This window comes from Telopea speciosissima, chromosome 2 (genome assembly GCF_018873765.1).
Source record: "Telopea speciosissima isolate NSW1024214 ecotype Mountain lineage chromosome 2, Tspe_v1, whole genome shotgun sequence".
Lineage (NCBI taxonomy): Eukaryota > Viridiplantae > Streptophyta > Magnoliopsida > Proteales > Proteaceae > Telopea > Telopea speciosissima.
Window position 1 is genome coordinate 53,873,707 of NC_057917.1, and position 26,446 is coordinate 53,900,152.

At 40.6% G+C, this 26,446-nt stretch overlaps 2 protein-coding genes and 1 long non-coding RNA gene across 4 annotated transcripts; 1 reads left to right on the forward strand and 2 right to left on the reverse strand.

Moving 5' to 3' along the window:
- The first annotated feature begins 1,502 nt into the window (after nt 1-1,502).
- On the forward strand, nt 1,503-16,278 carry LOC122653009 (checkpoint protein hus1). 2 transcript variants are annotated; one of them, XM_043846916.1, is made up of 7 exons: nt 1,503-1,627; nt 1,750-2,099; nt 14,308-14,415; nt 14,534-14,711; nt 14,880-14,962; nt 15,332-15,401; nt 15,897-16,278. In XM_043846916.1, the coding sequence occupies exons 1-7, from the start codon at nt 1,576-1,578 to the stop codon at nt 16,019-16,021; spliced, it is 966 nt and encodes a 321-aa protein (XP_043702851.1). In that variant the 5' UTR covers nt 1,503-1,575; the 3' UTR covers nt 16,022-16,278. The 2 variants fall into 2 exon arrangements, with proteins under 2 accessions (XP_043702851.1, XP_043702852.1); XM_043846917.1 differs by lacking the exon at nt 14,308-14,415.
- Nucleotides 5,159-10,645, reverse strand: LOC122653011. Its single transcript, XR_006331681.1, has 3 exons — nt 10,635-10,645; nt 5,530-5,536; nt 5,159-5,248 (listed from the first exon to the last, which is right to left on the reverse strand). It is a non-coding gene; the product is annotated as an uncharacterized LOC122653011 (long non-coding RNA).
- Nucleotides 16,279-19,365: 3,087 nt separating the features above from the next.
- LOC122653007 (uncharacterized protein At1g65710-like) lies at nt 19,366-21,950 on the reverse strand. The gene is made up of 4 exons (XM_043846914.1): nt 20,768-21,950; nt 20,653-20,737; nt 19,650-20,550; nt 19,366-19,595 (listed from the first exon to the last, which is right to left on the reverse strand). The coding sequence occupies exons 1-4, from the start codon at nt 21,832-21,834 to the stop codon at nt 19,555-19,557; spliced, it is 2,094 nt and encodes a 697-aa protein (XP_043702849.1). The 5' UTR covers nt 21,835-21,950; the 3' UTR covers nt 19,366-19,554.
- Between the last annotated feature and the right edge of the window lie 4,496 nt (nt 21,951-26,446).

Genomic DNA, 26,446 nt, shown 5'->3' on the forward strand with positions numbered 1-26,446 from the left:
ACCTTGTGGTCTATCGTGGCTAACCAAGTTGTTTAACAAGATTATGAATACTAGGAAAATGCTAGATGATTGGAGGAGAAGCTTTGTGGTCCCAATTTATAACCTAAGAAAGGAGACTAATATTTCGGAAAACCAATTCGGATTTATGCCAAGAAGATCATCAATGGAGGCAATTCACTTATTGAGGAGACTCGCGGAAAGATATAGAGAGGGCAAGAAAGATCTTCATATGGTGTTTCTAGATCTGAAAAAAGCCTACGACAGAGTCTCCAGAGAGCTAATCTGGAATATTTTAGAGAAGAGAAGGGTGTCTTGTAAGTACGTAGACATAATTAAAGATATGTATATTGATGCGGTGACTAGCGCTAGAACGATGGGGGGCCAAAGTAGTGAATTATTAATCTCAATTGGGTTACACCAAGGATCCGCCTTACACCCTTATTTTTAGCACTTTTCATGGACGACTTAACCAGAGGCATACAAGATGAGGGAGGTATCATGGAGTATGATCATTGTAGATGATATTGTTTTGATAGATGAGGTAAACGTTGGGATTAACGCCAAAGTGGAACTATGGAGAGCAGCCTCGGAACCAAAAGGTCTGAAGATAAGTAGAACTAAGACTGAATATATGGTGTGTAACTTTAACAACTCTGGGACGGATAATGAGGTGGTAAATATTGATGGGAGGTAGATCCCACAAAGTGATCACTCCAATTCATGATAAACTCAGAGAGAGTCGTTTGAGGTGGTATGGTCATGGTCAATGGAGGCTTCCAAATGCCCCAGTTTGAAGGAGTGACCTGATCCTAATTGAGGGAACCAAAAGAACTAGGGGTAGACATAAGATAACCATATGAGAAATGGTGAAGAAAGACATGCTTAGTTTAGGCCTATTTCCTAGTATGACCACAAATAGAGCTGATTGGAGATCAAAGATCTAGGAGGTCGATCCATTTAGTTGGACTATGATGATGTGATGTTGTTTTCTAATTGGCACACCTTTTCGAAACCTAGAGCAAAATGTTGGGTTGTTATGAAGCGGTACATAGCTATGATCGATGCCCTTGAGTTTGTGTTGTTGTTTTTGTCGATGTTGTATACCACAACCCCTTAACTTCTTTATTAGTACTCTATTATCCCTTCCAGGATCCATGTAGCCAATCCTATTAAATTAGGATAAGGCTATGATGATGTTGTTGGTGATTTGATAAAAAGTGAGCAGTATTGTAATTTTGCTTTTTCTTTTTTTTATTTATTTATCGTTGGCGGGCAGCTGTGCGGCCTCACATAGGCAGGGGCAAAACGACCGCCCCACCCACTGCCCGAGCACCCTACCTGGGTGGGGTCCACGCCCTGCCTGTGTGAGGCCGCACGGCTGCCCCGCAGCAGAAGGTCCAAATTGCATTTATCATGAGCACTAATGTAATTTTCCCATTCCCCCCCCCCCCCCCCCCCCCCTCATTCATAAATGAGGGAAAGTTAAATGAGGAGAAGTTCAAAAGGGCGCGAATGGTAGACGAAAAGAGCATCAAAGGGGAGCGCTAGGGAGTAGGAGAGACTGGAATCCGCGAGATGAAGTTCAAAGCATTCCTTACAGACAACGGAGTTGCTCTTCTAGAGAAGAGTGAGTTCGTAAAGAATAACCCAATACGATTGCCCTCTGTAGACTTTAGTGGTTTTGAAATTTGAATGGTTCGATTAATAATTCGCTTTTATCGTGTGGGAAATGGACCAATGGAATGACAGGATTCATTCCGGCGCTGGACAAGATGGGAAGGGTTTGCCACCTTTACCTCACCAGAGACCACGCGATGTTCCTCCACAACCTCCTCAACGGCGACGGCGTGCAGTCCATCGCTCAGTTCCGCAAAGAATCCCTCTTCGACGACTACCGCATTTCCAGCCAGAACGACGACCGCATTGCCTTCCTTGTGGATCTCGGCCTCCTCCATCGTGCCCTCCGCAGTAGCGTCAACATCAGTATAGAAGGTGCCGCCGGTGCTGCTGCCACTTCCAATCGCCTCCAGATCAGGCTTGTCAAGAAGCAAGCCCCAAATTCTCGCCAGCCCATGCCTTTCCTCACCTTCGAGACCAAGGTCATATCCTCCTTTCTTCTTCTATGTTGTTTTTTTGATAGGTAACAAAAATCTATTGAAAAAAAAGGAGAAATTATAATTTGTAGAAAATACACTGATCAGCATCTTTTTTTTTTTACAATAGTACACAGTTCCTTAGGGAACTCTGAAGAATAAAAAACAGTTTCATCCATTTCCAAATCCATAGAAGCTATGAAGTCAGCCAGTTGATTCGTCTCTGGCCAAACATGCTGAAAAAGACTCTTCCACCAAATGTAAAACGTCACTTCTCAGATGCTGCACTGCCCGAGGACCTTGCACTCTTCTCCTTAAAATGTGAATGGCTAATTTGGAATCTGATATGATAGCAATCCTCCATCTATTCTTCCCCATACACAAGATCAGCCCTCTATAAATAGCCATCTTCTCCACATAAAGCACAGAAAACTCGGTCCCAACCCCAACATAAGCAAAGACTGGAGTATCGATCTCATCACTGGCGAACCCCCCATAAAAGCTCTATCATGGACAAGAGAACCATCACAGTGAAGAGCAACGGTTCCCTCCAGAGGAAAAGTCCAAAAATAAGCTTTTGGGACTTGAGTAACCCATGTGACTTGGAGAGTCCACTGGAAAGCAAAGAAATTATTTCTTGGATCCTGAACACTCGAGAAGATGAGAGAAGTACTCCTTAGCTTAATATCCTCTTGAATAGCGGCAAAATTTTGGGGCCTTGTTCTTGTCTTATTTCAAAATAGTCTGAAATTCCTCTCTTGCCAAAGTTTGTGAATTCTAGAACGAAATGATAGCTGACCAATTCTTCCAAATGAATCATCTCCACTAAACTTATATCGTATACATGTTGCCTCCTCTATGATGTTCCGAATCTGTCTCCTAGGCTGGTAAAATAGTTTTAACTCTTAACACATTCCCTCCACACTCTTGAAGTGAAATGGAAATCAAAGAAAAGATGGTCATGACTCTCAATTCCAGCTCAACAAAAGGAACAAATAGCATCAGCCAAGTCTACTCGAGCAATCATATGACGAACAACACCCATCTTTCTTTGGATCAGATGGTCCTTTGTTGGCAAAGCATCCATAATCGTCCAACTAGTGACTGATTGTCTAGGAATATTCTCATAAAACCAAATAGCATCAGCCAAGTCTACTCGAGCAATCATATGATGAACTATCTCCCATGCCGACTTAGTAGTAAAGAGTCCAGAAGCATACCTCCAAATCACCATATCGAGTTCCAAGGGATGAAGCTTTTGGGTATTAGGGAGCTGCTGCCATGATTGCATTAATTCCATATAGATACAGTAGGGCCAGGTCTACAATCACCATCCTGAAGATTATCCTACTCTTTGCTATCTTGTTGGAACTAGCATCAATACCGGATACAATCTCCAAATCTGCAAATCAGCACACATGAGGGATGCCACTTATCTAGCCATAGCCTTGTTGACATTCCATTTCCAATAAGGTGTTGTATCAAAGGTTCAACCTGATATCTATATTTCAGAAGCTTCAACCCCACTCACAAGCTTCACCTCAACACCTTTGGAGTTTCAAATCAAGCCTCTTGAACAAGTCAACTTGAAACCTCCTTTTGTTCTTCCTCACAAATTCTAGGTTTGTTGGGTAGCTTCTTCTTTCTCCTTTCTTCACAAGTCCTGATGATGTCTTGCAATGCACACAATCAATGAATGGTGTAAGGGCAATCCTCTAGGGCTTTTCTCCTCTTTTCTTCTCTCTTGAGTGGGGTGTTTCTCTAACTTTTCGTATGGTCCAAGAGCCACTTAAATAGCCAAGGATGACTTAACTAAGTTAGTCTACATGTTGTCTCATTCGACACTCGATGCGTCTTGCTTGGCTTCAAGAGTATTTCGGACAGACATGGCCTCTCCATCAACATAACTCTTTTAAGTGTCGAACAAAATGTTATGAGTGTCGAGTTGATTAGACATGTACTTCGACACTCAACATGCTCCACTCGACATCGAGAGTGCGTCAACCGACATGTGTTCTCCGTCGAGTACCCTTCATTCAACGTCTAATAAGGCTCATTAGACATCGAATCTGGGTAGTTGCTGCACTTCTTCATTTTGTTGAAACTTGGCCTCTTCACAACAAGCCATGCTTCAACCTCAACAATCCACCCATCACCTTTGGAGTGTGTTGACTACAATATAGCACCCATGGCCTCTTCACCCAACAATGTCGAAACTGCATTTTTTAAACCCATATGAAAATTGGAGATTCTCCGATTCGGGTAATTGTTGATAGTGGTAGTTGGGAAATGTGGTTTCAAAAGCCTTTATCGATAAGGTCAAGTGACGTTCAGAGAATCATTCCCACTTGACAATGTCCTCTGCCTGGATCGGCCCACCGAGGCAGGCCTTGGGTCCAAAAGGAGGGGCAGAGCCCCGTCTCTGACTCACAAAGTAAGTAAAATAATGTTAAAAGTAGTGGTATTTCACTTGCGCTGTTTCTGGCTCCCACTTATTCTACACTTCTCAAGTAATAACCAAGGATGACTTAATCAAGTTAGGCATGTGTTCCGCATTCGACGCTCGATGCTACTGGCTCGACGTCGAGAGTGCGTCGACCAACATGACCTCTTCGTCGACATAACTCTTTAAGTGTCAAACAAAATGTAATGAGTGTCGAGTATATCAGATATGTACTTTGACACTCAACATGCTCCACTTGACATCGAGAGTGTGTCAATAGACATGCGTTCTCCGTTGAGTACCCTTCATTCAATGTCCAACAAGTCTCATTAGATGTCGAATTTGGGCAGTTGCCGCACTTCTTCATTTTGCTGAAACTTAGCCTCTTCACAATTGGCCATGCTTCGACCTGGGCAAATTACCCATTACCTTTGGCGTGTGTTGACTACAATGACAATACTCATGACCTCTTCACTCAACAACGTTGACACTGCATTTTCTATTCCTGTATACAAACTGGAGATTCTCCGATTCGGGTAATTGTTGATGGTGGCAGTTACGTAAATGTGGTTTCAAAAACCTTTACTGATAAGGCCAAGCGATGTTCAAAGAAGCACCCCCATTTGACAATGTCTTCCACCTGGATCGGCCTGCCAAGGCAGGCTTGGGTCCAAAAGGAGGGGGCAGACCTCGCCTCTGACTCACGAAGTATCTACACCTCTCTAGTAATAACCAAGGATGATTAACCACGTTAGGTCATGTGTTGCCGCATTCGACACTCAATGCTACTGGCTCGACGCCGATAGTGTGTCGACTGACACCGCCTCTTCGTCGATATATTATTCTTTAAGTGTTGAACAGAATGTTATGAGAGTTGAGTTTATTAGAGACACTTCGACACTCAACATGCTCCACTCGACGTCGAGAGTGCATCGACCGACTTGTGTTCTCCATCAAGTACCCTTCATTCAATGTCCAACAAGGCTCATAGACGTCAAATCTTAGGGAGTTGCCACACTTCTTCATTTTACTGAAACTTGGTCTCTTCACAATTGACTGTGCTTCGACCTCGACAGTCCACGTATCACCTTTGAAGTGTGTTGACTATAATGGCAACACCCATGACCTCGTCCTTCAACAGCATTGACACTGCATTTCTATACCCATATGTGAACCAATGATTCGTTGATTCGGGTAATCGTTGATAGTGGTAGTTGCGTAAATGTGGTTTCAAAATCCTTTACCGACAAGGCCAAGCTACGTTCAGAGAAGCACCCCCAGCCGTATCGAGTCTCTTTGTTGAAGGGTAATACTACAGAGGCAAATCAATAGTGTTAAGTAACCTTGGAGATTGGCTGTTATGATGAATCAATATGGTGCAATGATATTCCAATGAAGCTAACTAATGTACTTTGGGACGACCCTAGATGTATGACAATGATGTGTTGGTAGGTGGTAAGAAGAACCAATGCGTTTTCGAATGCATTGACAAGCTTATCATTTTAGAACCTTTGAATAATCCAGCTGAGCAAGCTAAGCGGCGAGCACTCGGGACCAACCAGAAGGAGACCACTTCAGCGGCAAAGGTATTGGTACTCCCCCATAAGGAGTTTGGGAGGACCAGGCATAATACAAGATTGGTTTTGGCACTCATCGCTAGAGAAGTGGATGACTTATTGAAGAAAACGTTGAATTTCCCAAGCCGATTCAGGACTTGATATCAGATTTCTCTGACCTAGTACCCGAGGAACTACCTAATGAACTACCACCGGTGCGTGACATCCAGAACACCATCGATTTGGTGTTCGGATCTGTACTCTCAAATTTACCAGCTTATCGGAAGAGCCCTACAAAGCATACGGAGTTAAAAGTGGATCACTTATTGAAGAAAGGGCTTATACAGAAGAGTATGAGTCCATTTGCAGTACCAATCCTCCTCACATCAAAGAAGGATGAAACGTGGCGTATGTGTATGGACAGCAGAGCCATAAATAAGATAACCATCAGGTACAGTTTCAAAATTTTCTCTAAAATAGATCTTAAGAGCAGGCTTCATCAGATATGTATCCGTCTGGGCGACAAGTGGAAGACTGCTTTCAAAACCAAAGATGGTCTGTATGGATGAAAAGTTATGCCTTTTGGTCTCACAATGCTCCCAATAAATTTATGCGTGTGATGACACAGGTATTATGCCCCTTCATTGGTAAATTTCTAGTTGCTTACTTTGCTGACATTTTAATATACAACCAAAGGAGGACCATTTAGACCATTTGAGGCACGTGATGTGCACACTTCAAGCAACAAAGCTTTATATCAACTTGAAGAAGTGCTCTTTTATGCTGCCCAAGGTTGTATTCCTTGGATTTATTATATCATTCAGTGGCATCGAGGCAGATCTATAGAAGATCAAAACCATCACAGAGTGGCCAGCACCTAAAACTCTTACTGAAGCCAGAAGTTTCCATGGTTTGGCATCATTCTACCTGCAGGTTCATACAGATTTCAGGCTTGTAGCGATGGCTCCTATTATGGATGAAGACCAACAAGGGTAAATTTGAGTGGACAATTGCAACCACTAAGGCCTTTGAGCGTATCGAGAAGATGATGACGGAGGCCCCTATTCTACAGCTGCCCAACTTTGACAAGATGTTTGAGGTGGCTACTGATGCATCCCATGTTGGCATAGGCAGCATCATTATGCAAGGAGGACATCCTATCGCCTCTTACAGTGAGTTGAATGACGCCAAGACAAGGTACTCTATATATGATATTCAATTATATGCTGTTGTGCAAGTACTCAAGCATTGGTGCTATTATTAAGTTTGCAAAGAGTTTGTCCTATGCACTGACCACGATGCCTTGAAGCATCTTCATTCATAGAAGACGGTCAACACTTGGCACACCAAGTGGATACCCAATCTTCAGGAATTTACTTTCACATTGAGGTACAAGGCGGGTAAGGACAACACAATGGCAGATGCTGTTGACCTCACTTTATCGTCACTTGCTATGGATATTGATCACATCAAGGGTGAGTACAGTAGTACACGACAAACAACGACTTCTGTTCCACATGGGGGGGGGGGGGAGGGATATTCTAAGTACTCTATTCATGATGGGTTTCTATTATATTGCACTCATCTCTGTATTCCAGATAAATCTCTCCGACATCATATTATACGGTAGCTACATGGTGGTGGACTCGAAGGACATTTTAGGAATGATAAGACCCTTCTGTAGGTGGTTGTTGATAGATATTATTGGCCTTGTATACAGAAGGACGCGGAGCATGCGGTTTAGAGATGCCGAGTGTGTCAATTGGCGAAAGAGACTAAACAAAATGCGGGTCTATTCTCCATTACCCAGTCCCCATGCACCTTGGCAGGATATATTAGTACGGACTTTGTACTCAGGTTGCCAACTACTTGAGAGCGTCATGTCTCTATCCTAGTGGTGGTGGATCATTTCTCAAAGATGACACACTTTATCACATGCCGTAAGACCTTGATGCAAGTCACATAGCCTCTATCTTCTTTAAAGAGGTTGTGCACTTACGTGGACAACTCAACTCTATTGTCCAGAAGGGACGTCCAATTCATGAGCTATTTTTGGTAGACGTTGTGGATGAAAACCAAGACTAAGTTGCTGTTTCTACAGCTCATCAATCACAGACTGACGGATAGACAAAGGTAGTTAATCAGAGTTTGGGTAATTTGCTTCGGTGCCATTTTCAGGATTATGTGAAGAGTTGGCATTTTTTCTTAGACATTCCAGAATTTGTATACAATAGTCTTCTGTGAACCGGCTAACTGGTTGCACACTGTTCGAGATTGTTCTTGCACTCCAACCCAAACGGCTTATTGACCTAGTGCCACTTCTATCACATGCATGCATTAGTGTTGAGGTAGATGAGTTCCTACGACACTTTACAGAGATACATGCATATGTTTGTAGATGATAGCCCTTAGCAATGATGCTTATAAAGTGACAGACGACTGTTATTGACTGTATGTTGAGTTTAAGCTAGGTGATATGGTAATGATTCACATTACTCCAGAGAGGTTTTTTTCAGGCGTAAATACGAAAGTTCACCCGTGGTGTATGGGTCCTTACAAAATTCTCCAGTGAATTGTACCTAATGCGTATGTGCTTGAGTTACCAGAAGACATGGCCATAAGTAATGTATTCAATGTAGCCAACCTGTCTATTTATTTGGGACACCATTCAGATGAGGGAGATTCTGAACATATGTTAAGGCTGCCCCAGAGTACTCAATCAGTTGAGCATGAGATCGCCGAGGTGTTGGACCATCGATACACTATGACACAGAGTGATGGTGGTTATTATTCATTCTTAGTCTTGTGGAAAGGCCGTTCGGTGATTGATGCTACTTGGATATATGCTGATGACTTCAATAGTCTCGATCCTAACTTGTACGAACAATTCATGGACTTCATCCATTCGTCGGAGACGAATGTTGTCAAGCCGGGGAGCTGATGGAGTTGAAGATCTACTCAAGGAAAAATAGAGGCCATCAAGCAACCCACGATTAGTTGTCTTATGTTCCCCACGATGGGCCCTCTTAAGTTCTTTAAGTCAGCCTGGTTAGGCCCATATTTGCTACATCACTTACGCCCATATGTGCGTCATCACTTAAGCTTATATGTGCTACAATCAGACCCATCTATTGAGTCACAACTTAAGCCTATTAAGAAGCCAGAGCCGGCCTTGTGTTGTATATTTTTTTGAAGATTTTTTGGGTCCAAGTTGTGTGGGTACTTAGTTGCTTGAAGGACAAGTAGTTAGTCTTTAATATTGTAATAAAACTACTTAGCCATTAAGGCTTATGCTAAGTAATTATTTCTCTTTTATTTTCTTTCTATGTTTAAGAGTTTTTATTTCTTGTGATGACTTGTTGCCATTATAAATAAAAGAGAAGGGGAGATGCCTCCCATAATTTTTGGCTAAAGAAATATGTCTTCTACTTATAAGATACAACTCCTCTGGTGAAGTAGCAGCAACTAAGCTGGTGAATTCTTGAAGAGGTTGGTGGTGACGCCAAACCTAGGTCCTGATGGTGAAGCCGGATCATATCCTCCTCTCCCTACCTTCTTCTCTTCTCTTATTTCTTTCTTCCATTGTTATTCTGTCAGATTTTTCCAGCAAGGTAAACCGTGGCCATCCTCTTAGAGTTTTATTGACTGTGTTATTACCTCTATATTGCCATTAAAGTTCTGCAGGTTTCCGAGCATATCAGTCACCCATGGTTTCTGTCAGTCCTTGTTTGCTTTGCTGTTTTGATTGTCCTCTTATCAGACCCCGGAGTGGCGGGAGCCTCGTGCACTGGGTACACCCTTTATGTTAGATATATTCTTCATCTTTTCTATCTATCTCCTACTGTTATAATAATCGATTGTCACTGTTACATACTGTTTTGCAGGTCTGATTTCACTGTTCTGTTATGTTGCTAATTTCTGGCTGCAGGGAATTTAATTGATATTCTATCCAATCCATCCCTTGCATTAATCTCTTCTTTTAATATTATCTTCTTCCCTGTTAGTACTCTGTGACCTTAATTTGAGGATCATCAGACCTGCAGATTTGGAGTTATGTCTGTTTTCTTTAGTTACTAAATTCTGTAATTCCTCTACAACATATCCAACCATTGGATCAGCTTGTTCTTTGGAGGGAATAACTATCCTATTAAGAATTTTAAATGATCCAAATTTCAGCTTCATCTGACCGTTAGATCTTGGTTTATTTGACTTTCTCTATTTTTCCATATTGTGTATTGATGTGTTTTTGTCTTGTGGGTATTTTGTTCTTTTAATATTATCTTATCTACCTTAGAACACATCAATTGGTATCAGAGGACATGGCCAAATTGATCTAGAAGCTTCTAATCCACTGAGTGTTCAATAATCCTTAAATCAACTCACCGACATGGTTAGGCAACTCATCAACCGAATGGCTATTATAGAGCAAAGGATTCATGACCCAATGGCTGAATTCACCTCACCACCTAGAGCCAATGAGGAGACACAAGTACATTCCACCGCCAATAATGGTCAAAGAAGAGGACCTCAATGAACATTCACACCACTACATTCTTTTGAGGACCATGTTCGTGCATACTTTGATGCAGGACCGCCACACTGTCTTACCGATGACTCACATAAAGTGTTCTTGGAGTTAAAGGAGTACAACGGCAAGCACTATCCACATGTATTCTATGATTGGCTTTCATGTTTAGATGACTACTTTGATTGGTATGAATTGACAGAGCCAAAGAAAATGAAACTTGCATGGACCAAGTAAGTAGGACCGGCGGAACCATTATGAGAGGAGATTATAGCAACAAGGGACTGCCGCTAGCACTTTGCTCGGGATGAAAGGCAAATTGAAGGGCAGGAATCTTCCATCCACCTTCAAAGCACGATTGCATGATCAGCTCAACTCACTACGGCACAGAGCCCTATCAGTACTTCAGTAGTAGACTGCATGCAACACTTTGATCCACTTGTCTCACGTACTAGACTTAATGAAGATGATGACCAGTTGTTGCTCCATTTGAAATTGGGATTGAGACCAGAGATCCGGAAGGTAGTAGCTTCCCCAGCTTCTGCCCTACTACAAAAAGCTCAATCCTCACTCATTTCCTTGATGCGAGCTTTCATCTTGGTTAGCATCTCCAACACTTGAGCTTTGAAGGCAACAGCTCTTGTTGTTGGGAATGTGCCATGTAGTTGACAGTGCCTGAAAAGGACTCCTTAAGCTTCCCTTTAAGCTTCTCCACTTGGCTTTCGAGCTCTTCCCTACTTCGCTCCACAACAATGTGTCTTTCCTTCGTCTCGGCCACGATAATCTCCACCGGAGCTAGACGTGGCTCCATAGTGCCCCCCACTTCAAGAGACTTGTTTTTGCTCCTCCTTTGTTTCGGTGTTGGGATTGGCCTCTCTTCTTCGGGGTTGCCTGCTAACCATCAAGCTAGACATGATGCCTTCTTCCAAGAAACAAAGTCTACTACCTCATACTACCTCACAACTGTACTCTGATACCAAGTTGTCACAGCCTTAGCCTTCACTAAGCAACCATGTGGGCAGTGTGTACCTTTGTAGCACTAAGCGTTTCTAACCCACCAAAGAGAATAGGGATAGAGCAGGAGAGAACACTTCGAGACTTTGGGACTAGAGGCGTTGGAATGTTGGATACAATTTGGTTGCTTGATTGGTGCCTTACAAAAATGCAGCCACCCTTATTTATAGGCACCCAAGAATAAAATGAATGGCTAGGATATTTACACTTGTCCTCCATCCAACGGCTAGGAACATTCTAGCCAAGGAACGTAGAACATTCCCGTGTCCTCAAATGGATAACTCTAGAAGTATTTACACACTCCTAGTATGTACAAGCTTCTTCTTGAATACACTAGATAATTTTAGAGTATACTAGTTATCTTCTGTCCACATAAGCAGTTTATGCTGGCGTTCCAGCGCACAACACTGCCAACATGGCAGAGGCTTCTGAAAATAGCTGTCTGCAACAATCGCAGGCTTGGGAATGAGAATGGTTCTGACCAACTAAAGTTGGGATTTGAGCAGCCAATCACAGGAACAGAACTGAGAGAAAACACTTGCTGTGAACCGGGAGAAACAGCAGCAAACACCGGAGCCGAAGTCCTCCCCTTGCATGGCCAGGGAATCCACCCAATGTCTCAAGTCTCTCCAAACCCACACTGTGAATCCACACAGTTTAGCAGCATCTAGCAATTTTTATTAATAAAAGACTTGTGCTACAACTGATGGGGTCAATCCCCTTTTTTTTTAGTGTAGGGTTCAGCCCAATTGCTTGAAATCCAAGCACAAACTTTGTAAAAACTGAGACGAATCAGAATAGAAATGAACTTAGAACCTGCTAGAATTTAAGCTAACAGCTGCTATACTATGGTAACAAGCTTCTAGAACATGAACAGCAGAAATAGAACTTAGGTTTCAAGACCAGAAAATAGAAACTCTAGGCTGCTAAGCTGCTGTTGCTGGTAATCTTCTATAAACTTGTACTCTACTGGTAATCTGGTATAGACTAGAATAGGCGCAAAATGGGGGATCGATCAGCCTTGTTTCCCCTTCCCCCTCTGCAAGCTACAACAGAATAGTTTTGTTTCCTAGGTATAAAATTTTCTTGTCCATCAAAGATACACCCACCAACTTGTTAGAAGTCATGTAACAGGGGTAGTTTAGGAACTAGTCTCATTACTAGTTGCCTTATTATGTAATTCTGTTTTTCTTCTTTATTTCTCTTGTACCTCCCTAGGGAGGTGGATGTAATTCTCTCCTTATTATGTTTGAATTAATATAGGTGTATGGAGAAGTCTGTCCAACACAATCGATTACAACCAAAACTCTTCGGTTCTCTCTTCTCTTGCCTTCTTCTTCTTCCCCCAACTTCTTCCTCCTCTTCTACTTACTTCCTTAACCTAAAATCTAAATCAACTTAGCAAACTGTGTTGATTCGTTGTTGAAATCATTGCTAAACCATATCCCACTCTTCTGTAGGTTAATTTGTTCTCCAGACATAGCCTTAAAAAAGTTCAATATGTACTTCAGTTCCTCAATCTCTCTTCTCAAGGCCCTACAGAAGTGGAAACAATCATCAGCAAAGAATAAATGGGAGATTGTGGGAGCAGTTCTAGCCACCTTAATCCCGTGGATTTTCTTCGGCTTCTCTGATCCATACTAATATTGCAAGCTCTTCCATGGTAACGATAACTAGGTATCGGGATAAAGGGCAGCTTTGCCTAATGCCTCTTGATGGAATGACACGAAAAATGACATTGATTATAATAGAGTAGGAACAAGTTTGACAGGCAGATGATAACTAGATCACACCATACATCACAAAACCCTATATACACACATATGGCTCATAAGAAACCCCATTTATGCCTGTCCTAGGCTTTTGTGGTGTCAATTTTAATTGCCATAAAACCCTGCTTTCCTGCCTTTAACAAAGGCACCTTGCGATGGAGAATATGAACCTATCTAGATAGCTTTAAGCCTACTAGCCATGATTTTTGCTATGATCTTGTGCATAACATTGCCAATTTGGTCTGAACTGGTATACGGATCTGAGGTTCTCCTTTTTGTGCACCAAATCTATGAGTGTACGGTTCAAGCCAGCTGGGAAGGTACCATTTGTGAAGAAATTCTGTACAGTTTGGCAGACTTCATTTCCCGTATTTGCCCAGCACTCTTTATCAATGATTGCTTACAGACTATCTGGACCTGGGGCTTTGTAGTTCTCTATTCCCCAATGAACAGACATAATTTCCCATTTTTCTTGCTAGTTGTTTGTGTTTTTTCTCTCCTCACTTTGACAACCCTTCTTTATAATCGTTTTGTTGATTTCTCATGTTGAATTTGTAGCAAGTGGAGTATTTCATTAGCCATCACACACACACACACTCAAAGGTGGAGTCATAGTTGTCTGCCTAGGTGTCCAGGTGCCCTTTGCTGGAAGGGCGCCTTCGTCGTCTAGGCGTCACCTAGGTGCCTTGTTGGTGTTGCCTTGACGTTCTGGCCCCCTCCAACACCTTGGGTCGACTAGACGCCATGACAACTATGGGTGAATTATTTAATTAGAGTAAAGTTTGCCTCTCTTGTATGGAGCAACCTCAGTTAATTCATTTCTTCTTTGTATGGAACATCAATCTGATAATACCTTCAAGCTTAGATGGTCTAATGGCTAAATTTTGACTTATGGTTGTATCAGGGCTATAAATCTGCAGTCATACAAGATGTTCCCATATCTAAGCCTCTGTCAAGAGCTGATGTTATGGAACTCCAATCTGCTCTTGACATGGCACAGGATCTGCCCCAGGTTTCTTTCCTTCTCTATTAGACTATTGCTTGAGTCCCCTCTCCTTCCCCGTGCTTTCTTAAGTAATGAAGGTAGCTTCTTAATTTCCTGTTTCTTTAGCTGTTGTCTACCTTTGCAGACTCTGGTGCAGATACCTGATCTACTGCAGCTGCAAAACTTCGTGGATCGTCTAAAGCAAGTAGGTGATTTGCTTAATGTCTCCATAACCCAATATGGGGATCTCCATTTACAAGTTTCGACTACCCTGACCACTGTTGGTTCCGAGTTTCGGAAATTGAGAGTTCTCGGAGTCCAAGGTAATCAAACACACTTCTTTCCAAACACGTGAATCAGATCAGTACAAATAGGTCAAAAATGAAAGAAATTTTTGTTTTTCCCCTTTAAAGCTTTGTTTTTTTAATGACAGGTGTAGTAAGATTTTTTCTTTATTGCTTTACAATTCTACTGTTTGTATAATTTCTCAGTGGAAGCTCCTGCTGGGGATCAAGTTCTCAGCGCTCAGTCTCGTAGAGAAGTGGCACTACAGAAGGGAGAAGCTCTTTCTGTGGTTTGTTCTCTGTTTCCTTTTGAACTGAAGTTTCTGCATGTTTATTTACTCATTGTTTTATATTTAAGTAGCATGAGTTACTCTGCTGGTCCATTTTCTAGTGTGAGTCACAGTTGACACTGGTTGTATCTCAACAAACTTTTTATTTTTGGTGGTAATGAATCTTCTGATTTGCATTCCACTTGAATCATTAGTCTGGACATTTGACTGTATGAATTACTTCATAGAATTCTGGAAACAACCAATCTGTTAGAGCCTTATGTTCTCGTCTTGGTTTCATCCAGGACAAATTTTGCTCTTAGGTATCTGAATTGCATGAAAATTTAAACTATTCGATACTGAATCTTGTTTTTGTGTGAATTTGTACAGCATGTGAGCATGAAGCATTTTACCAAGACTCTGCACTGTCACTTGACAAAGCCAGATTGTGCTTTCTATGGTATGTGCTCGGAAAAAATCTTCCTATGTTTTTGTACATACTCTAAAGCACTGTTAACATTACAAAATTTGTCCCTTACTTGCAAAGGCGGGGGGGGGGGGGGGGTTGATTATATTCTTTTTTTTTTTTTTGTTGCTAAAGAGGTTGATTATATTCATTCTGTTTCATCTAATTAGCTATTTCAAACCTGATGATCAGAAAAATCTGTTCATCTCAGCCAAGCTTCATATTGATCAGCAGGTTTATGACAGTGTGTTTTCTAAAGCACTGTTAACATTACAAAATTTGTCCCTTACTTGCAAAGGCGGGGGGGGGGGGGTTGATTATATTCTTTTTTTTTTGGTAAAGAGGTTGATTATATTCATTCTGTTTCATCTAATTAGCTATTTCAAACCTGATGATCAGAAAAATCTGTTCATCTCAGCCAAGCTTCATATTGAACAGCAGGTTTATGACAGTGTGTTTTCTTAGGAGCTTCAGATTTCTCCTTTGCAGGTATAGCTCCACAGGGTTCTTGTTTGACTGTGATATTCCAGTTCTTCATTCCTGGGACACGGCAGACAGATAAATCCATCAGTTTACACTGCAGGCTTCCTGTACTTGACACTGGCTCTAGTTGAATTGCTATCAGTTTTCCATTATCCTGTCTTCCTCTTTACTTAGAGAACCTTCTGTATGATTCTAGTGATCCATTTAATCTCTTCTGATCAGGTTTGTTAATTTCACAATTCCAGTATGTAGCCTGGATGCACCAAATCTTTTAATTTCACTTGAAGTGCATCATGATTTTCACATTTTCTCTAGGGTATCTCTTTTCAACCTATTTATAGAAATGTAAAATCAAAGGAAAAGAAAATTCCGGTCACTGGGATGTGCATGTGAAAATCTTCCTCATCTTTATGTGGTGTTGTAGACGTGATGAAATTTAAATTAAGCCTTGTGTTCTAGTTTTTTTGTTAAAAGGATATTAACCAAAAGCTGTGTTACAAGCCTATGAAAACTTGAACATGGGGATATGGGTCTCCATGAAGTGAAGATGAAATTGTCTATATAAAGGTAAAAGCTTCATCTGAATCTTTCATCTTCTTTCGGAAACACTCTTGGCAGCATGACAATTTTGGAACCCACCAGCACTGAAGTAACAATAGTTTATCAAATCAAAATTGTCGAAGAGGATGTAAAAGACGCCTTTCATTGCACTTCATGTGGTGGTGAAAGATCCTCAGCAGCTTCATAAATATCATAACCTGAGCTGATAATTATATAGCCACGTAGTTTTTTTTGTCTTAGGGAACATTCCCCACCACATTGTATTCCAGCTGATTATAGAATTACTGTAATTTTTTTCTTACCAATCAGTTCTAAGTAAAGATTTAAGGTTTTTTTTTTAAAATTCAAATATCAGTTAGGTGGCTGATTGAGTTTATCGTGTTTAGAAAACTGTTTCATCCAACTTATTCCCCTTCCTCCCTGCCCCCCCTCCCCCCCAAAAAAAACCAACCATTTGATGTGCTTTGGCTTACATTTCTAAGCTTTAAACTGTTTTTATTTTTTGACGGGGGAGCACAGAGGCCAAGTGCTTGGTGGCATCTAGGGGGGGAGGGGGTTCATTTTGTCCCCACTGTGTCTGGGCGTGGCCCCAGTGTCCCCCACAGAACTTTTCTCCTTTTTTAATATAGGCAAAACAAGAGAAAAATTGATTGATGTAAACAGACTATTTAACCAAACCAAAGCAAGTATATTCACTTTGCATGGAAAACTCAGTACAACCATCATAAAACATGTATTGTGAACTTGAAATACATCAACAAACAAAGAAACATGAATTAGTAACCACACAATTTCTAAAACTAATCTTTCAACTTAGACAAAATCTTTAGAAAGAACAAAGGCTTTACTTGCACACAGTTCTGTACTCAAATTTGCTATTGTTCTCACACTGTCTTCTGATGTGCTCTTTTCATGCACCCGGAGTTATAGTGCATTGGATCAGGATCCATTATTACAGAATCCCTTCATGAATTGAAAGTAAAAAAGTTGATACTCGCTCAACTGCTCCGCTTGTAAGAGCAATTTCAGACAAATAGATGCCAGTCCAGCATTCTCACAGATGATAATTGTTCCAGAGTGAAAGAAAAGTTAGATAACCCCCTCGTGTACTGATTGGAGTCTGTTGCTCTCACCCAGTACTGCTTTTCGTAATGGGGCAGCCACCATAACAATATACCACATTCTCCACTTTCAACTCTCATGAGGAAGTGCAAAATTTTATGAAGGTTCTTAACCTGAGCCCGATGTGGGGATCTCTTTTCTTACCCAGGTTCTCTACTTGTCTTCTACCCCACACCTCTGATTTCAAAATATTTTTGAGCGTTATTATCATTTATTCATTCAATTGGAAAGAATAATTAACCTTTAATGGTCACCTTTGTGCAGCCTCCACCTCTTCATAGGTTCACCCCTCCATTATTTCATCTGATCTCCTGCAGATTACCTTCAATAATCATTATTCAAACCAAAGGAATCATTTCAGGGCACCTGGTCTTGTCACTCCAACATCCTGAGTCTGTTCAGCAGAAATCAGGATGTGGTTTCTGCATGAATTCTGATCATGTCTAAATAATATTTATGCAGATCGATCAAGATAAATCTGCAGGTGATCGACCTATCTCCAAAATTCTGTTTCAAGGGCTGAAATTTCCCTAAATCTACCATCAAAACTGAATCAGATTTCAAATCTAGTGGTTAGATCTTAAGATAATAATAATCATATCTGAATAAATAATTTCCAAAATAAAACCAGTCATAAAATAATCTAAGTATTCTAATTTGATGAGGTGGAATCATGGTTTGAGGAACCAGAATCAGATTCGGATTGGGTGATAGCCTGATATGAATTGGAATCGACAGCTTGCAATCCCATTTCCAGTTGAATTTTGCAATCCAATTTTTAATTGCCTGGTTTTCATATTTGATCTCTAATTTTTGCCATTGTTTCCTTCTTTTAGTCAGTAAAATAGCAAAAAATCAATGAAACTAACTTTTGGTAGCAAGATCCTTAAGTTTATTCAATATAAAAACTCGAAAAAAACTGCAAATTTTGGAAAAAAATCTTTGCTTCTTCACGAATCCACTTTCTAGGATCAGATTGAACACATCATGCTCTATTTTGAGCTATTTATTTTGGACAAGTTTGTTATCAAAACGAAACTAAGAAGATAAGTTAACACATAAGATATAACTGAGACTGTCCTCACATCCTAAGGCATCCAAAAATTGAGTGAAAGAAATCCTACCTACAAATTTCAGCCAAAAACAGAGATTTCACCTCACCCTCCCCTCATACTTGACTAAACTCAGATTATTAGCTGCTGTCATTTTGGTCAACTAAAATGCCATTAAAATTCTAGTTCATCTCTGATGTTTGACTGCCTCAGACTCGGATCAATACTAAGGAAAGCCTCCTTGATGAGTTGCGTAAACAACATTTCCCTCGTTACAAATGAAGATTTTTTTTAGGGGGGGGGGTCTTGCAAATGTAGAATCTATTAGACATCACTGTTTACATTAGATTCGATCCATCGTTGTCCCAATAAACCTGTGATTATTGTACCCGCCTGCTTTTCCGATCACAAGGGGGTTAAAAACTTACAAGGGGGGGGGGGGGGGGAGGGAGCACATATTGCACTAAATGAATAAATGAGCTAGCTCCTCTTCAATGCCAGAAGGCTGAGAAGCTAGGCTCCTCTTCAATGCCAGAGGCTCATCGAAGGCTTTGAAGTAGGAGTTGACATTCATCAATTTTACCAAAAGAAGGGTGTGATACTTGCTGAAGAATTAAATAACCCTGTGCAACTGAAGGGTGACTCTACTTTCCACATGTTAAAGGTGTAAAGCAGAAGATTCATTTTATCTGATATAAATTGTTAGATAAAAAGCTTCTACCAAAAAATTGTTAGAATAGCTCCACAAAAAATCCACAAGATAATTAAACAATGCCTGTATCAATTGCCATGAGACCCATGACTAGAGGAGGCAGAAGTACAAACAATTATGCAGACACTAAAGAGATATAAGGCCATTGCTTGGTCTCTGCAGATGTAAACCACCCAAGTTTCAAGTTTGAAACTTTATACAGACTGAAGAGACAACCTTAAGATGAAGCAGCTGCAACAGCAATAGGAGTTGTCTGTCCTTTAGCTCCCACCTTTCCATGCCCAATTCCCACTTGACTATAATCACACGGTCTTTTCCTCCCATTTTGCGTCGCAGTAGGTAAGAGAGTGCCCTCATTACTACATTGTTTTAATCTCCTTCCACCCATTTGAATTTCTCTGGTGGGTTCCGAAAATGCCTGCTTCTGATAGCCTGGGGTACCTGACTTTGGTTGCTGCTCCTTTTCTACCACTTCATCTCCATTATTTGATAGTGAACTCCAACGCTCAGTTGAATCAGCTGAATTGGGCTCCCACGAAGACGAAGCCCAATGTTGAGTGATGAAGCTGTTGCTTCCAGAAGATTCTTGCTGTTCCATCTCTCCTTCCAGTACACCCCTCCTCACAGTGACATACTTGTGGAGGCTTGGTTCTATTAGATCATTAATTACCCCAACCTCAGATTCCAAAAATGGCTCTTTGGATTCCAACCTCTTCCCAAAATGGGAATTTGAGATAACATTCTTATGAGATCGATCTGCTTCAGAGATTCTATCATCGGAGAAAACAGAAGAGAGATTGGAACTGGTACATGAATTGAGATCTGCAACTGCTTCAAGAATGGAACAGGCCTTGGTAACACAAGGTGGTAGAGAAAAACCAGTCATGTTCTGTTGATGGAAGTTTTGGATGTCTTCTAGAAGCATTGAAGCATAGGATGTAGGATTCACGTGGGTGTCAGGGTCTTGGTTGAGATCGAAGTCTCTGGACCTTCTAGAGGACCTGCTTCTCGTTATGGTTTGGGGTTTCAGGTTATCAGCTCCGGTGGCTCCAACTGTTACAGCGACCTCGCGTTCTTCAATGACCCGTTGCTCCTCCTTTGCTTTACAACCCATGGCATTGTTCTCTCGTAGGCCTTTGATACTATTGTCATTAGCTCCTTTAGCTCCTTTTGGATGTTCTGTGAAAACTCCATTTTTTCTCTCATCAGGCTTCTGCATTTCAACCTCAATCAAGTAAATTCAATTCGTCCTGGAATACAGCATATAAGAACACAAAAAGGGAAAAAAGAAATTTTGCAAGTTATAAAAGCTCACCATGGACTGAAGTTGGGATGGTTTATTTGTCAATCCTTCCTCGGTTCCTTCTCTGTTCCTCTGTAATTTGTTGAATGCGGCCTTGCTGCTGTTGTTAATCAGGTCCTGGGTTGATCTCAAGGAAACTTGTTCATTTCTCAGAATGTTCTCATCAAGATCACTCATTGGATTTCTTCTGTAAGGAGAATGTTCTGCTTTCTTAGACGAGTTGCGACTCAGGGGGGGCACCTGCTGGCCGTTCTCATTTGACGCTCTAGAGTTAGCAGGAGACTGTGAGCGTGGTGATGATCCATTTCTCTTCCCAGAAACCCTTTTGGTTCCAGTTGCAGAATCTGGGATGGAAGTGGCCTTTTCCTTGGTGGAGACAGAAGCAGGCACAGACACCATCCTTCCTGGCCTAGATTTGTCAGGGCCAGGATTAGATGCAGGGGTGGGATTTTCTGATCTAGCAGGGGAGCGACTGACCCTCCTCCCACTGCCACCGTTTCGCCTCCTTTCTTCTCTACCAGAAGGAGAAACACGATCTCTGCTGCTGGAGCGCTTGTTATCAACTTCCTTTTCTCTGCTGGGGGTTCTCCTGTGGCTTCGAGAAGACCTAGATTGGCGTTGGTATGGTTGTTGCTTCTCTTCCTCACCTTCATCGTCAGCATCGACAATACTCCCCTTCTTGTTGGAGTCGTCTTGATCAAAATCATAGCTTCTCTTAGAACCAGAGTATTTTCTACTTCCGCTGCTGCCGAGGCTACGAGAGTTATTGTTGTTGCTGTTGTCTGAATTACCAGGAACCTTCCCAGAAGAGCTTCTGCTTAACCTTCCGCACTGTATCAAGATTGCATCCACTTCTTCTTTAGTGCAGCTCGATGCCCTCATAGTTGTGGGGCCTCCTCCGTTAATTTCATTGACATGGCTGCCATTACTGTTGCTCTCATCTTTGACAGTATTTGTTGTTGCTGCTGCTGTTGCTCCTTTTTCTTCAGGGCGTCTTTCATGACTTTTTCGCTGTTTTATGAGGAATATCTCCTTCTTAACGATTTCTGGGGCTTGTACCGTCTTCTTCTGTTCTTCTCCATCCTCTTCTTTTTTAGCTTTGCAAGTTGGAGCTGAAGGTGGAGCAGCTGCGTTGTTAACAGCTGAAGAAGAAGAAGAAGGAGACGAGCCCTTCTTGCTTAGGCAGGTACCCATTGTAATATGTGGGGTGTAGAATCTGTAGACAGAGATAGATGGATTGCAGGAAGAAAGGGTCCAAGAATATTAAAACAAAACAGTGCTAAGAAAGATAATGAAAAGGGCTTATCAGAGAGAGATCAGAGATGAGGGTTGGAGAAAGACTGATAAGGGAAGACTTCGGTGGCTCGGCGCGCAAGAAGCACATCTTTTTTCAATTTTAATTTTAAGGAGAGAAAGAGAGAGATCCGCAATCTGCAATGCAAATTCAAATTTTTACGAACGGGCGGGATAATGTATCAGATCGAGAGAGAGAGACGTTAGGTTGTCCCGGTCGGTCAGTGTTCTGACCCAATTTGATTTTTCTTTGTTATTTTAATACTAAAATTATTAACGTTCCTTCATTCTTTCGGTTGTAGCTGTTGCGTTTTGAATTCTCTTCGTAACGGTCACTTATCTGGTGACGGGACAGGTAGGGTATTTTAGGAAGATGATTCAAATTTGGGATTTGTTTTGTTTTTTTTTTCACTATAAAATTACCTGGTTGTGTAGCCACTGCACCAGCATGGGCACCAATGGTGCATATAGGGGCATGAAAATTTCACGTGCTCATGTATCTGAGCTCGGGAACTAGGCGGTATTCTTTTTCTCAAAGAAAGATAATAGCATAGGAAAAAGAACCTTACAGACAACGTGAACCGCTCCAACCCCATGAAAAGTAGAAATTCCATCCCTATTGATGCTTTTGCGCACGCTTCCATTGGCCCCACACTAGCACTAGGGCCACACTGCCTTTTAAGGAACCCTCTCCCTAATATTATATGGGCAAAGGGTTCTTTGAACCGACAAAGTGGGATGGAATCTCCCATGCCTTCCTGGGCCTTCAACTTGTTGACAATTGGATCCCTCTTTTTTTCATCTCCATCATTGATCCATCTAGTACTGCAATCTCAATCTCTCCTCGTTGCACCCTCATTCTACCTCACTTCGCCGTTGCAATCCATTGTCACATCTCCCGTGTAAGCTGCAATGCTCCTTGATAGGCATAAAAACAATCCACCTATGGTTGTTTGACATGTGGCTTGAGGACCAGTCAAAGTGGAAGATAATGTGAATATTGTTGTCATTCATCTATGCATAAGCCTTTGGGTCATATAGCCGCTGTTATGGCAGAGGACCTCCCATGAGGGATATTTATTTTACTTCGTTGACATGATACCCAATATTACCGCCATACACTCTATATATATGAGGGCATTGTACAAGGTAACGGAATGCTTAATCGTATTTATTACATTCACCTAACTACTCACTCAATTCCCAACTCAATTACTATTGTTGCTTGGATTACTGACTTTAACATCAGAGGGTCCACCTCGGAGCCAACTCCGATCATCTCCCTTGCTCTATATTTAACCTTGTGGTGTGCAGGTCTCCCCACTTACGTGACAGACTGACAGATCAGATTCGATCTAGTGGCAACACTCCTCGTAGATGCTTACAACATCATTATAGGAGTTTAGTATTGGTAATGCATTCTCTTACTCCCCCCCCCCCCCCCCCCCCCCCCCAAACGTCTTTTTCTACATGGCCCATATGCAATAGACTTCATCAATTTTCATAATATGTTATGTGAATTGGCATTATGCTTGCCAATTCCATGTAGTTCATGTATTGCACCCAATCCAAAACAAAGCATTTTGTTTAAGATGAGAATACATTGATTGAAACGGTGTGGGGAGGATAATGACGAGGTGGAGGACATGGTGTAAACCCGTGCATCACTTTGCAAGAGATTAGTTAAATGATTTAGTTAATGTCAGGATGCAATCCAAACAAAAAAGACAAACAGATTGTCAATAGAGATATTAGATTATTTAGTTTATGTCAAAATGAATTCGTTGACGATGAAAAAAAAATGCTGAACTTAAAGAGAAAAACATGTTGCCTATTAATCTTGACAACATTACTACTAACGATTTTGATGAGAGCATTAGGGCCATTGATAAATATCTAGAGAGATTTTTGGATGATGTGGGCGATCGCATTACTGAAGACTTGTTATTTGATGCATTTGGCATTTTTATTTTTATTTTTTTTTGTGAAAAATTGGCATTTTTATTGAGAGCAAAATTCAACCCCCAAAGGGTTTACTTGATTATTTGAGTTATTTGATAAATTGGCATTTTTATTTGTCACTATTATGTTTAGGATGCAACCCAAACAAAAAAGACAAACAGATTGCCAATAGAGATATTAGAAGATTTAGTTTATGTCAAAATGAATTCGTTGACGATGAAAAAAAAAGCTGAACTTAAAGAGAAAAACATGTTGCCTATTAATCTTGATAGCTTTACTACTAACGATTTTGATGAGAGCATTAGGGCCATTGATAAATATCTAGAGAGATTTTTGGATGATGTGAGTGATTGCATTACTGAAGACTTGTTATTTGATGCATTTGGCATTTTTATTTTTTTTTTTTTTTTGTGAAAAATTGGCATTTTTATTGAGAGTAAAATTCAACCCCCAAAGGGTTTACTTGATTTATTTGAGTTATTTGATAAAGTGGCATTTTTATTTGTCACTATTATGTTTTTATGAGAGCAAGAGTATAAATGCAATGATTTTGAAAATTTTGTTTGTGAATAATGAGGAACATTGGATTCAAATTTTTATGTCACTTTTATCCTATGCACATATTCTAATTGATTGATAATGTAAAACAGATAATACAAACAATTAAAATAACATCCAATTTTTTTGCCCATATTTTTTTAATAAACGAATAATTACTAAATCTAGACCCGAACCCGAATTTTATTTAGCCCGAACTCAATTCTTAAAATAACGAAACTAATTCCGAATAGTTCTTGAATCCGAATTTGCTAACTATTTCCCTAAGTATACACAGTGCCGCGACATATGACAAGATGTCCAATCCCATCCCTAGTGAACAATTATAGGTTAAAACCTAAGAACTACCATGACCCGTAATTAAATCACACTTGGTAATTACTTTAATTTTATTTAATTAATTAGTTTTGATGGACACACTCCAACACGAGCATCCCCCAAACCCAAGAGAGGTGTTTATAAGGTATCAAACTCCTCTTCCTCCCTTTCAATTCCAACAGCCATATTTATGGTCCAGTTAGCCGTCTTAATGTAGTTTTATAGGTGTGATGCCGTAGTCCTCAGTAAGGGTAGTAGAGTCAAACCCTTTTAATTTTTAATTTTGTGTTCTTACATGGTTAGGTTTTATTTTTGGAGGGTTTATTAATAATTAATTTATTTTTTGTTTTTTATTAAAAATTTTTTAAATAATTTTCGCCATTTGCGTATGGTTTTATGTGCCATTTGTTGGTAGTTTTCTATTTTTCAGAATTAGGGTTTTGCATTCTTAAGCACCAAAGCATATAATGTTGGATTTTATGACATATGATGTGTATCCCTTAAATCCAATTTAATTTGATTACATTAATTAAATGTAGTTTACAATTATGTTGCTTGTTATAATTATCATTTTATGTGCACTAGCCCAAATATTACCATTTACTTGTTCACAACCATAGATAGACTTGAACAACCTGTCACATTGTATATTTCCTCAATAGGGATTGGCATAGAATATAGAAGTGGGTACATTTGTGTGTTGAATATTGATCTATTGTCTTACCAAAAAAAAAATATTGATCTATTGAGATTCCTTAAATGTTCATCGCCGGTTATGTTTGGCAACATGAATCTCTAGTAGTTGTTTTATTCATGTACCTGAGAGGCACTTACTGTTGTATTTATGCGCTATGCGTCTCTGGTGTACCAATGTCAATGCCCATCGACAGGACTGGTTATCGGTCCACTCAACGTTCAGGGTCTAAAATGCGAATGTGGATGACGCTCAATATTTACTAGTGCACTATTAGGGAGAACATCCAAGTGAGTGACACTGGCTAGTTAAAATCTAGGACCCGATGCATGATTTATACAGTGTTTGCATAAGAAGTTTTACTTATTTAATACTAAATATATATTATTTATTTTCAAAAAAAATTTAGTCCAACCGCTGGTCATGATACTCTTATATTAATGTGCAATGAGTTACAATTCATGGCAGTGATTTAGTTCCATGTCTGCAAGGTCTATTGTAGATGTTAGTTGTATGAAAGAGAAAATGTAATGAAAATTTTCTACCATTGGGTTTTCAAGTTGTGTCATTGTAGGATTATCTTTTTGTGCAATTAAAGATAGGGTGCGTGCGAAGGTTACAAACAGATTTTGTAACCATACTTATTTGTCCTTACAATTCTGAGGTGTCAATTAATTAAAGTATCTAAATATGTGAAGAGGTGTCAATTAATTAAAGTGTCTAAATATGTAAATTCACAACTATCATGATGCTCCCATAAATTACGTCATTTCCAACCTCTTCGCGGCTACGCCCTTGATATCTTCATCCGCTGCTCCTTCTTTGTAAGCCGACCCCTCAGCTCCGCTCCGCTCCGCTGACTCCAACTGCCTGTGGCCCTGTGGGTTTCGTCATAGCCATCACCAAAGTTCATACCGAGCATTGAGCAACGAGAATGGTTCATCCTGGAGGTGGAGCTGCTCTAATGCTCAGAACCCTCAA